At 68.6% G+C, this 11,408-nt stretch overlaps 1 protein-coding gene across 3 annotated transcripts; it reads right to left on the bottom strand.

Annotated features, from left to right (window-relative positions):
• Positions 1-392: 392 nt before the first annotated feature.
• On the bottom strand, positions 393-9,704 carry SIX3 (SIX homeobox 3). 3 transcript variants are annotated; one of them, XM_056130569.1, is made up of 3 exons: positions 9,586-9,704; positions 2,533-3,247; positions 393-1,429 (listed from the first exon to the last, which is right to left on the bottom strand). In XM_056130569.1, exons 2-3 carry the CDS (start codon positions 3,237-3,239, stop codon positions 1,237-1,239), a joined length of 900 nt encoding a protein of 299 aa, XP_055986544.1. In that variant the 5' UTR covers positions 3,240-3,247; positions 9,586-9,704; the 3' UTR covers positions 393-1,236. The 3 variants fall into 3 exon arrangements, with proteins under 3 accessions (XP_055986544.1, XP_055986542.1, XP_055986543.1); XM_056130567.1 differs by lacking the exon at positions 9,586-9,704 and adding an exon at positions 8,945-9,203; XM_056130568.1 differs by lacking the exon at positions 9,586-9,704 and adding an exon at positions 3,439-3,689.
• Positions 9,705-11,408: the final 1,704 nt, after the last annotated feature.

Raw genomic sequence — 11,408 nt, forward strand, 5'->3', positions numbered from 1 at the left:
GAGTACCCAGGTGTGAGGCCAGGCCGCAGGGCCGCACCCTGGACTGCCGCTCTGGGAGGGACAAAAACACCAGTCTGTGGAGTGATAAGAAAATGGAGAATACTGTATTTGCTTTAGAAAGTTTTTACATATAGATAAACACGCAGTTAAGATAACAGTGAAAGCCCCTGTGAGAGTGAGCGGTCTCGCCAAAGCAGCTAAGAAGTACGGAAATTGCTTTTGCATAAGAATCCTAAGGGCTCACTCTCTGCTTTCGCAAGGACAGGTCCCTCTTCCTAACCCGCCACCGCACCAGACCCTCCTGGGCGGCCAAGCGGGTGGGGGGTGCCCAGAGGAAAGGTGAGGTGAGTCGGGATGGAGGAGAAGGGGGGAGAGAGGAGAAAGAGAGGGGGAAAAGCAATATCATATACAGGCAATTTCTACACATATATTACAAACTGGGAAAATGACCGATCATTAAGATATACATAATTCATATAAAATTTTGAAATAAAAATAAAAATCTGTTACAGTCATAACTATTCTTTTTCCACATTTATAACCAGTACCCACACAGGCAGTGACAGAGTGGAGAGAAAAAGGTGCTTACGAAGAAAATGATTGTCTGCTGAACAAAAAACAGGATTGCATCTTGTCTGACCGATACTTAGACTTCAAAACAGAGGAGGAAAGAGAGCGCGCCAGGGCAACAAAGGCGCGGGCCTCGGCCGTTTCCTCTCCAGTTCTTTTTTTTTCTTTTTCCCAAAAACAAATTCAAGAACGGAGATGGCAGTTTCATTTTTTTCTCTTTTTGTCTGTTTAGCTTTTGTTGTCTCATTGTGGTTCTTTTTTGTTGTTGCTGTTGTTGTTACAGTAGACTCTTTCGGGTCGTTTTAAACTAGAGAGAATATTTTCCCAGATACAAATAAATCATCATGCAGGTGGGGTGCCGGTCCGAGGGGACCGGAGGAGAAGCTTGTCCCAGAGAGTGTACAATTGTCACCGTGTGTGTGTGTCGGCCGCTTGGTCCTGCATGCGGCGTCCGGGCGTTTGGGGTGACGTGGTGGCAGACGGCAGCTGGGGCTGTTCATGGGCTGAGCTCGACTTATTTCTCCTGCGTTTTAGGTTTTGCTGGGGTGGGAGTGTGTGCTTGCGTGCGTGTGCGATGGTGTGTCCTGATTCCGGCTGGTTCTGGGGACCGAGGAGGCCGCGGAGGGCAGGGAGGGGAGGGAGGGCGCGAAGGGCCGGCCTGGGCCATCATACATCACACTCCGAGTCGCTGGACGTTACCGACAGGATGGAGGTGCCGGTGTCCGCGCGCTCCGTCAGGCTGGACACGCTGGTGGTGGGGCTGGCTGCCGTGGAGGGCGACTCTGCAGGGCCGTGTGTGGGGCAGCCCGGCTCGGCCAGCGAGCGCATGCCGCTCGGCCCGATGGCCTGGTGCTGGAGCCTGCGGAGACAGAGAGCAGCGCCCTGACACGGCGCAGCCGCGGCTCGGCGCGCCCTCGCGCTCTCGCTCTCGCCCGCCGCTCCCGGCTGCCGCGGAGGCTCGGGGCCGCCCTGCGCGGGGGCGCCCCTCGCCGCGTCCTCGGGGCTTCCCGGGGCAGGGCCGGCCCCAGCAGAGACCGGGACGTCGGCCTGCGGCCCGGGGAGGCCTAGGCGCCCGCCGCGCAGCCCCGAAGGCGCCGAAGCCGCGGCGGGACGAAGACGACCCTTCTCCCTCCCCAGCCTCTCGGACCCGCACAGCCAGCCCAGGGGCCTCCGGGCCCCGCGCCCGAGCACGCCCGCCCTGACGGCGCTCCCAGCGCGTGCAGAGGGTCCCCGCCGAGCTCCGTGCAACCCGCGCGCAGCGCAGGACCGGGGATGCGAGCGCGGCGCGGCGCGCCGCGGCGGCGGGGCGCTGGCAAGAAGGCAGCGGCGCCCTGAGCCGCTGGTCCCCGCCAGCTGCAGCCTGGAGCCGAGCGGGGCGCTCCCCCATCCGGCGAAAAGTGGGCTCCCCGGCCAAGAGGAGGGAGCCCGGGCTGGCCTGGCCTGCCGCAGCCCAGAGCCACGCAGCCTGCAGACCCGCGGTCGCTAGCAGCACTGCCCGGGCGGGCCCTGCGGCTCTCAGACCTGACGGCGGCCTCCCTGCGCCCTCGCTGCTCCCCTCTGTTCGGAGCTGGCCCTCAATTCTCCCCTGCCCCGAGCCAAAGACCGCCAGTCCCAGGGCAACTGGGCGGCGTGGGGTCGGCCTGCTCCTGCCCACTCTTCGACTTAGCGGACAGAGGCGCCCGGCCCGGCAGGGGCTGCAGGGCAGGCGCACAGGCACACGCGCGCACAGGCACACACGCACCAGGCCTCTCCACCCCGAAGCGGTCAGGGGACTCGTGGGTCTGCGGCAGGATGGGCGCTCGGCCATCCGCCTTTGTGCCTGGGGACCCGCTGGCTCTGCCCGACGCTTGGCGAGCGTGGAAGCGAGCAGCCCGCGGCGTCCGTGGACGTGGCAGTGGGCCCCGGAGCGCCCGACCCCGCAGACTCGTCCCCCGCGCCCCGCGCCCCGCGCCCGCCACTGACCTGTTCTTGGCCGCCGCGGCGCGGTCGCGCTGTCTCCGGTTCTTGAACCAGTTGCCGACCTGCGTGGGGGTGAGGCCGGTGGCCTGCGCCAGTTCGCGTTTCTTGCTGGGGTTGGGGTAGGGGTCCTGCAGGTACCACTCCCGCAGCAGGCTGCGAGTCCGCTCCTTGAAGCAGTGCGTCTTCTGCTCGCCGTCCCAGATGGTGCGCGGCAGCGGGAACTTCTTCCGCACGCGGTACTTGTCCACGGGGCCGAGCGGGCGGCCGCGCAGTTTCTCGGCCTCCTGGTAGTGCGCCTCCAGCCACATGGCCTGCAGCTTGCCGTGCGACTCCTTGGTGAACTTGTGGTTCTCCAGGATGTGGTAGAGGTCGCGGAAGTTGCCCGTGTGGAAGGCCACCACGGCGCGCGCGCGCAGGATGGACTCGTGCTTATTGATGGCCTCGCACGCCCCGGGCGCCACGGGCAGCGACCAGAGGAAGCGGCCCAGCCGCTCGATGTCGCCCGTCTCCTCCAGCGTCTCGCAGACGCTGGCCACCTGCTCCGGCGAGAAGTTGAGGGTGGGCAGCTGGAACATGGACGGGTCTTCCGGGGGCGCCCTGGAGCCGCCGCCGCCGCCGCTCGCCAGAAGTGGGGCGCGGTGGTGAGACTCCGCCAAGTTGGACAACAAGAAGTGGGAGGAACAGAGGTCTAGGGGGGAGCGGAAAACCATGGGCTGACCTGGAGGAGAGGAGAGAGTCAGCGAGCGGCCGCGCGCGGGGAGGCGGCGCGGGCGCGGGGCGCCGCGGGCCGGGGGGAGCGCGCGCGGCGGGGGGCGGAGCGGGGGAGGCGGGGGCGGCGGGCGGCGGCGGAGGGGGAGGAGGAAGGGCGCCGGGGACACCCGCACCCCGCGCTCAGCCCCGCGCACACACCCCCGCGCGGCCGCATAGAGGGAGGAAGCGGCGCGCGCGCAGCGAGCCGAGCCGGGCCGAGCCGCGCGGGCTGCGCCGAGCAGGATTCAGCGACTCCGCCGCGATCGCCCCAATGACAACAGCCTCATAATATCTCCCCTAAATCCACAGTGAGTGCGGCATTGAAACATTTTGTTTCGCTTTTCTATTGGTCTGCGGCGTGTCGTTGTGGCGTCGCCATGGCAACCGCTGCCAATCACTGTCAGCGCTGCCAATCAATACCGAGAACGTAAGGACGGTTTTACCACTTAGCCCGGGTGGGGGGGAGGGGAGAGGAGGGCGCGAGCGCCGGGGGGAGAGAGAGATTTTTTTTTTTTAAATCTTTGCAACTCTTAATCTCTGCACTTCCCCTGCTCGCCCCCGGCTCCCCCCGCCCGCCGCCCGTCGCCGACTCTCCGCCAGCCTCCAGCCTCCGTCCTGCCGGGTCCCCAAAGTTCTGCGGGAAATCCAAAATGCAGTTGTGGAATGATGCGCCGGGCAAGGGGGGGCGGGGCGGGGGCCGAGGCGCCCACCCCAGGACCCGGGGAGGGCAGTCCCGTGCCCCCTGGGAGCACGAGGGCGGGGTGGGGTCCTGGTCGGGGCGGCGCCCCGAGCGCCCAGCCCGGGGCCTCACCCTCGCCCCACGCCCCGCTGGGCCCGAGCCCGTACCCGCGTTTACGAACAGCCGCACCGGCTCTCCGGCCTGGACGCCGCCCTGCGGGGCGCCCCCTGACCCCCGCGGGCTCCCCCACCCCGACCCCCAGCCGACCCGGAGCCCGGAGCCCGGAGCCCCCCGCGGCTGCAGAGCCCCACTCGCCGCCCTGCGGGGCGCCGGACTTCGGAGGCTGCCCGCGAAGCAGATAGGCCTGAAAACGGCTCGTCTGTCGAGCGAAAGCCCCGCACTTTCTCCGGGATGGCAACGCCACCCCCTCAGCCGACCCAGAGGCCCTGGCGAAGCCTGGGGCTGACTCCACGGTGGGCGCCGGCGGGCAGGGCCCGGAGCTCGCGGCCCCTTTGTGGGGTTCCGCGGCCCGCCGGCGCGACTGGACACCGCGGCGGGTCACGGCCGCGCTGCCCCAGTTCTGTGCGCCTTTAGCTGCGGCTCCGTTCGGTGCTAAAAGTGTGTGTTTTTAAAGGGTTCGCACACAGTCGCCAACAGTGCCCGCATTGTAGGCCCGCGTACGACGCATATGGAAACGCGGCGTCCAGACTTCAACTTAATCTGCGCTCAATAAAGCTGACATAATTACCCTAAGCTGCCTTTCCAGAAGAAAAATCATTGAGGAATTCAAAACTTTTTTCAAAAAGATCCTTTCCACATTCCGATGCAGATCTGGGGGCTCGGCGCGGAGGGCGCAGCGCGCGGGCGGGCGGTGCGGGAGGGAGGAGCGAGTGCGGCGGCGCCCCCGGCAGCCCCCGGCCCCGCCAGCCCGCTCCGCGCCCAGCAGCGCGCCCCTGGCCGCGCGCCCCGCGTCGTCCTCAGGGAAGTCCGCGCCGGGGACGGGGCCGGCACGCGGGTCGCGGGCGGGAGGCGGGCGAGGGGCGGCCGCGCGGGCCGGGGCCTGGCCGAGCTGGGCGGCCGCGCTCGGGGACGCGAGTCGGACCTGGGTCCTTTCTTCGCGGCCCTTTCTCCGGAGGGCGGATTAGGGCCCCGGCGGGCGGGCGGGGCAGGGAGGAAGCGGGCGGGGGAGCGGAGGGGCGGGAGTGGGCATTGTGCGCGTGTGGGGGAGAATTCCTACGGGTGGGTTCCGAATATTGTGCTCAACTTTCTTGAAAGCAGCTCGTGACCCCGAAACTGCATCCCCTGGAGCCGAGGACCCCGGCGCCGGGCGGGCGGGCGGGCGAACCCCGCCGTCCCGTCCCCGCCCCGCGCCCCCGCCCGGGCTGGGGCCGCCTCCCCCCGGCGCCCGCCGGGCCGCGGGGCGCGGGGCAGGTGCCGCGGGCTCGAGCCGAGCCGGGAAACCCAACACCCCGCCCGGCGCCGGCACCGAGGCCGCGGGGCCCGGACTGGCTCGGCGACACGCCCGCGCGCTCCCCGGCTCCCGGGCGGCCGCGCTGCGGGGCGCGTGCGGGTGGGGGTGCGGCGGACCCCCGCCGAACCCCGTGCCCGGCCGCCGCGGTGAGTTCGGGCGGGGAGCGGGAGGGGCCGCGTGGCTGGGGGGCTCCACCAGGTGGAGCTGGAAGCGCGGACTCCGCGGGGCTGGGGCTGGGGGCGCCAGCGGCGCCAGGAGGGGAGGCAGGGCGCGCCCGAATCGCAGCGTGCCCCGCTCCGGGCGCAGGGCGGTGCGGAGGCCCGTGGGAGCGCAGAGCGTGGCGTCCCGCGTCCCTGGCAGGCCTCTCCGGGCAGCAGGAGTGCCGCGGAGCTGGTCCCCGGGTCCTGGGAGAGCCTGCGCCCCGCGGGCACATTGGGAGGGCAGGCCGCTGGCCGACTCGGTGTCCCCCGCGCCCGGCTGCCCGGCTCCTGGCGACCGTCCTCAGCGACTCAGGCCCAGGTCTGAGGGTCGCCAGTCCCGGAGTGGGAGTAAGGGGCCGCGCGCGCGCGCTGGGTCACCGGTGTCAGCCTCAACCCAGCAGGCTCCCGGCCGGGGAGAGCTTGCCGGAGACCCCCACCCTCTCCTGGTCCGGGTTACCGAGAAGCCAGGGGCGCTGCGGGTGTCGGGAGCGGAGGACCGGGGCGTGGGTGCAGTGTCCACTCCAACTGGCTCAGTCTGGCCGCTGGGCCCTAGGGGGCACCTGCCAGCCGCTGCCCCAGACTGGGAGGCCTCCCCGCGCGCGCCGCTGCCCTGGGGGAGCGGGGCTCGCAGGCGGGGAGGCCGGGGAGCCCTTCAAGGACCGCATTACCTTCCTCTGAATGAACAACAACAACTGCTCCCTCGCGCCCAGCCCCGCCCCGCCGGACCCGCGCACGGCGCCCAGCGATTGTCCGCCCGGACAGTAAACACAGCTCAGTTGCCTCAACTTTCTCCGCACATAAAAGTTCCCGGCGTGCGGGGAAATTTGAATATTTGATCAGCCCCTTTGAGTGACCCTCATTAGCCTGGCGCCCTGCTAAGGCCCAGGCACTGCCGAAAGCGCTGGGACGGGCATTTGTAAGCCTTGTTAGCGCCGCTTAATGAAGCGCCCGACCGCTCAAAGGCCGCCTCCGGGCCACCGCACCTCTCAGCACCCCCAGGCCTAATGAGCGCCAGGGAAGGTCCCTCCGCAGGTTCCTTCGCCCCCCACATCCTCAAACCAGGCAAGCTGGTCTTGAGCCTCCAGGATGCCCACTGCAGGCCTCGACAAGTGGACCTAGCAGGCCAGCCAGTGTGGCCTGGAGCACGTCGGAGAGACCCGTGCCTCTCGGGTCAGTCGCCCAAGCTCCCGGCAGGCACCGGGACAGACTGCTGCTGGGACAGAGGGACGGACGATGGCCAGGTCAGCTTCTACCCTCTTGCTACCTGAGTTGCTCTGGTCCCTGTGGAGGCTGCCCAGGGGCTAGCGGGGACCCTCTGCAACAGCCGAAACCAGTGCGTCAGGTCCTGGGCTGAGGGTGTCAAGCCTTCAGTCAGGGCTTGGGGAAAGGCTGACGCCTCAGGTCCCACGCAGGTGCAGTGCCAGCTAGCGACGGCAAAATCACTGCACAGCCCCGAACTGGGCTCTCCAAAGTCTGCAGGCGCAGACATCATGGTCTAGAGGAAGTGCAGGCAGACGCCACCCCGCCCAGGCCTGGGGCAAGGGTGCTGCCTAGGCACAGACCCCAGCCACCGGCTGTCCCCTCCCTCCCGGGCAACTTCCTCCTGCCAGGCCCACTCCAACCTGTGGTACAGCCGCTCCTGGGCTCTTGGGGTTCCCAACCTCTTAGGGTGGCCACTTGGGAGGGCCTCACAGAGGACTTGCTTCGTGGGGTCAGCCCTCCCCCATCGAATTGGGGGCCTCTAGGGATACCCACAACCCCCCAGGGGCAAAGGTACGGTGGGCCTGGCCAGCTGGTACTCGGGCTCTGGTGCTCAGCTTCTCATACACGGCCCCCTGCCCTCACCCCTGCCCTCAGCCAGGTGGGCCCACCAGGTAGGCCAGACCGGCTTGCTCGCCAGGGACTCTGCTCTCCGCCTCTCCCTAGTTGCCCACTCGCCCCGCCCCACTTCCCACCCGACCCTACCCGTGGAGTACGCGCTCAAACTTGGAGAACGACCCTCTCCGCGGGCAAAGGCGGGGCTTTGACCCTGGGGCAGAGGTAGGAGACCGAAGCCAGGAAGGTGACGCCGGCCGGCGACCGAATCGCAGCCCTGGGGCCCGACCCGGAGCGGCAGCTGCTCCCGGGAGGGGGCGAGGGGCGGGGGGCGAGGGGTTCGCAGGCGGCGGGTCAGGGCCGCGGGGCCTCTGGCACGGGTGGGGGGCTCGGTGCAGAAAGGGGGGGAGGCGGGGGTTGGGGGCGCGGGGCGGAGGGGATGCGGGTCTTTAAGAGACGCGGGCTGGCCAGGCGCTGCTGGCGCACTGACCCCGAAGGGGATTTAGCGGGAAGGGAGCGACCGGCTCCGGGGGCTTTGTCGGGGGGATCGGGAGGCCGCGGCACAAGAATGCGGCGCGCGCGGGCCCTGAAAGGCGCGCGGAGGCGGCGGCGCGGCCGCTCTTGACTTCTGCGCGCCGGGAGTCAGGCTGAGCCGGCGCGCGCCGCGGCCTGGGCCCGGGCGGCGGGAGGGCGCGGGAGGCCCCGCTGAGGTCCGAGGCGCGGCCCGAGCGGCCTGTGGGCGCCCGGCGGGGTCGCGGAGGAAAGCACCTTTCCCGGCATCACTACTGGGTCTGTGGCCAGCACGCGCAGCGCCCGAGCGCCGACCCCAAACGGACTCTCAACAGGTGGCCAGGTAAGTGCCTCCAAGACTCCGGTCGCCGGGCCAGCTCCGCCCCGTCGCTCGGGCCCTGGCTCCTCCCGCGTCCCGGCGGCACGGAACCCGGACCGCGCGCTGCCCTGGGGTCCCGCCCGCCGTGCCCGCCCCCTCCGTCCCCAGCACCGCGAAGCGCCGCCCAGTCCTGGGTTCTGGGCACCTTCGCGCCGTGGCGGCCTGGGCGCGGCTGCCCTGGAGTGCGCCCGCACCTCCCGAGCGCAGCGGGCAGCCGCGCGGGACCGGCCGACGGCCTTTGTGTAGGGTTTCCCCGCAGGAGCGCGGGGCTCCCCTCGCGGGCAGGACGTCCCGGGGCCCGCGCCGCGTACAAAGGCTCGTGCGGCGCACGGCCCGCGGGTGGACACGGGAGGGGCGAGGTGAGCGCACGGCTGGAAGCCCGGGGTGTCCGGTGCGAAGTCGGGAAATGCCCTTGCAGCGCCCCGCAGTCGCGCGCGCACGCGCCGGTCGGCGCAGGTGGCCTGCGGCGTTCCCAGCCGGTGCCCAGGCCCTCCCTGGCCGCACTGCGCCCCCTCCGTCGCTGCCCGGTTCTTCCGCCCGACCTGGGACCCCGGGGCCGCGGGCGTGGTGTGGCGGGGGTGGGTCGCGACGCCTGCGCCGGAGGGTCTTACCTGTGCCCAGGTGAGGGCGGCGGGGCGCAGCGATCAGCGGCGGGTAAATATTCATCGGGCGGCGGGAGCGCCTCCTTCCCGGCGGCGCCGCGCGCTCTGCGCTCGCTCCGCGCACTCCGCGGCCTCCCTCCGCCGCTCCCCCGCCCTCCTGCCCGCGCGGCGGCCGCCGCGTCCCCCTAACCTGTCGGGCGCCCAGCCCCGGCCGTGCCTCCACTGCTGTCTGCCGCGCGCCGGGGCGCCGTGCCCGTCCGCTCCCTCCTCCCGCCCAGCCCTCGCCCCCTCCGGAATCCTACATCATTAGCGTGATTTTCCGGGGGGTCACGCACCCCCTCCTCAGCTCGGCGACAAGCCGGCGCTCTCCAAGGTAGCCCGACTCCATCCCCCACCCCTTCCCTCTCCACCCATCCGGCACCGGCCCGCCCTCCCGCCGGGGCCAGCCGGGGCCACCCCGCACTCCTCGTGGCGTGGGCGACTCGCTGGCCCCTGTCCATGGGCGTTTCTAGACTGGCCCGGAGCCGACCCGGGCCTGTGGGGCGCCCGTCGTCTCGGATCTCGGGCTTGCCCGTCGGGCCCGGGAGGCCACTCCACTCGGAGGCTCTGAGACCGCCGACGGCTGAGCCAAAAGCGGCGAGAAAACGCACCTGCCAGGGCGCGGGGACGCTCGAGCCCCGCGGTCCCCGAGAGCCGCGGCCGCGCCCGGCACTGCGGCCCCGCCGCACCAGGGCCCCTCCAGGCCCGCAGACCCCGGCTCGGGCCTCCCTTCCGGGCCGCTTCTTGCTCGCCGGCCCTGGGCCACGCCGGGCTGGGGAGCCCGCGGCGCTCTAGCAGCCGCGGGGTCGGCGCCCCTGTGGGGCGGGAGGAGGGGCTAGGGGCGGGCCTGGGGTTCCCGGTTACAAATACTGCCGAGGCTGGGGCCTGGGCTAGTCCTGAACTCGTAGACCTCTCCTGGAGGGACCCACCGTCCACGGGATCTAAGCAGACAGGGTCCTTAGGGAGACATCCGAGCCCCGAGAATGGCCTGGAGGAGGTTCCCCCACCCCCGACGTGGAGCCGTCCAGGGCCGGTCCCAGCCTCCCAGGCACCTCCTCCTTCTGGAAGGTTAAGGAACTGGAGGGGGGATGCACTGCGGACCGCCCCCCCCCCAACCCATCACCCCCTCACCAGCCTCACCTGCCAGAGCTTGTCACCTGAGAGGAGAGGAAAGGAGGGGACCGTGAGGGGTGTGAGTGCTGGGGGCCAGGGAGGCGGCCAGGGAGGCAGGCTTCTCAGGAACCCGAACAGAGCAGGACAGCACAGGCCCCGTCACGGCGGACCAGAGTGCCGGGCCGGGACGGTATCGGATGCCATCACAGACTCTCCAGGTTTGCAGCTGGACCCAGAGCGGTTCAGGTTGTGCGTCAGAGCATCCGAACGCTTCCTGCTCCCACCTCAACCAGCTTTCTCTCCACTGGGTGCCCCTGGCTCCAGTACATCTCCAGGATTTGGAGGACCTGTCCCTGATGTCCTGCAGGCCTTAGTCTTATCCTGAAAATTGAGAGAACTTCAGCCTCTCGCCCCATTCCATTCCAATCCCCTTCCCACCAGATGACTCTCCCGAGGAGTGATTACAAACATCAGGTTTATTGGGCCAACATTCTCTGGGAAATTCAGAAAACTCAGAGCAGACAGTTTCCTGTCTGTCTGCTGGGGAGGCTGGGGTCTGAGGGGACAACTGGGAAAAAGGTGTGCTCCCTGTCCCCTCTCTGTGCTCCCTCTCTGCCAAGAACGTTCTGGGCAGAGTCAGTGCTGACCCCTGTCCACACCACAGGGTGACTTTGGGAGGGTCCTTTCACCTAGAACAAAGGGGAGAAGGAGGCTTTCCGACTGATGACCACTGTGCACAGGCCAAGGAGCGGGACGGCCAGGCAGACGGAGCTGTTCTAGAGACAGGCGTGAGGGCCATAAGGAAGGACACACTATTCTCTGTCCACCCCCAAGACCCCACCGTGCCCAAGGTGCTTGATCACAGACATTTAGCAAGTCTGTTCTTGTGGGTGTTTTGAACAATAACGAGGGTACACAGATTCCCATCGCCTTCCTCTTCCTCAGGCCGGAAGTTTCTCCCAGGGCCTCTCTCCTCCGCAGCCTTGCTTTTCCTTGTTTCCCAGTAAAAGTCCAACTGGGATGCACGTCGGAAGGAGTGGATCCTGGGCTTCAGCCGGGACGTGCCTGCAAACAGAGGCAGCCCCTGGACCTGGGCGGTTTTCCTGGCTCCTTCGCGGGCAGACACAGTGACCGCCCTGCAGACTTGTAGATTCCACCCTTACATTTTCTTGCTTCAAGATCAATGAACTCCGATTTTTTAAAAGGGCGTGCACCGCCGTCTCAGCACATCAGTCAAGCAGAAAAGCCGCGTTCTGGCCGCTGAGCACCCCCTGCCCTGTGGACGGTCACTGGAGCGAGTTTATTTTTCTGTTTCCTAAAA

The sequence above is a fragment of the Sorex fumeus genome, unplaced genomic scaffold, assembly GCF_029834395.1.
Source record: "Sorex fumeus unplaced genomic scaffold, SorFum_2.1 ptg000079l, whole genome shotgun sequence".
In the NCBI taxonomy this organism is placed as follows: Eukaryota; Metazoa; Chordata; class Mammalia; order Eulipotyphla; family Soricidae; genus Sorex; species Sorex fumeus.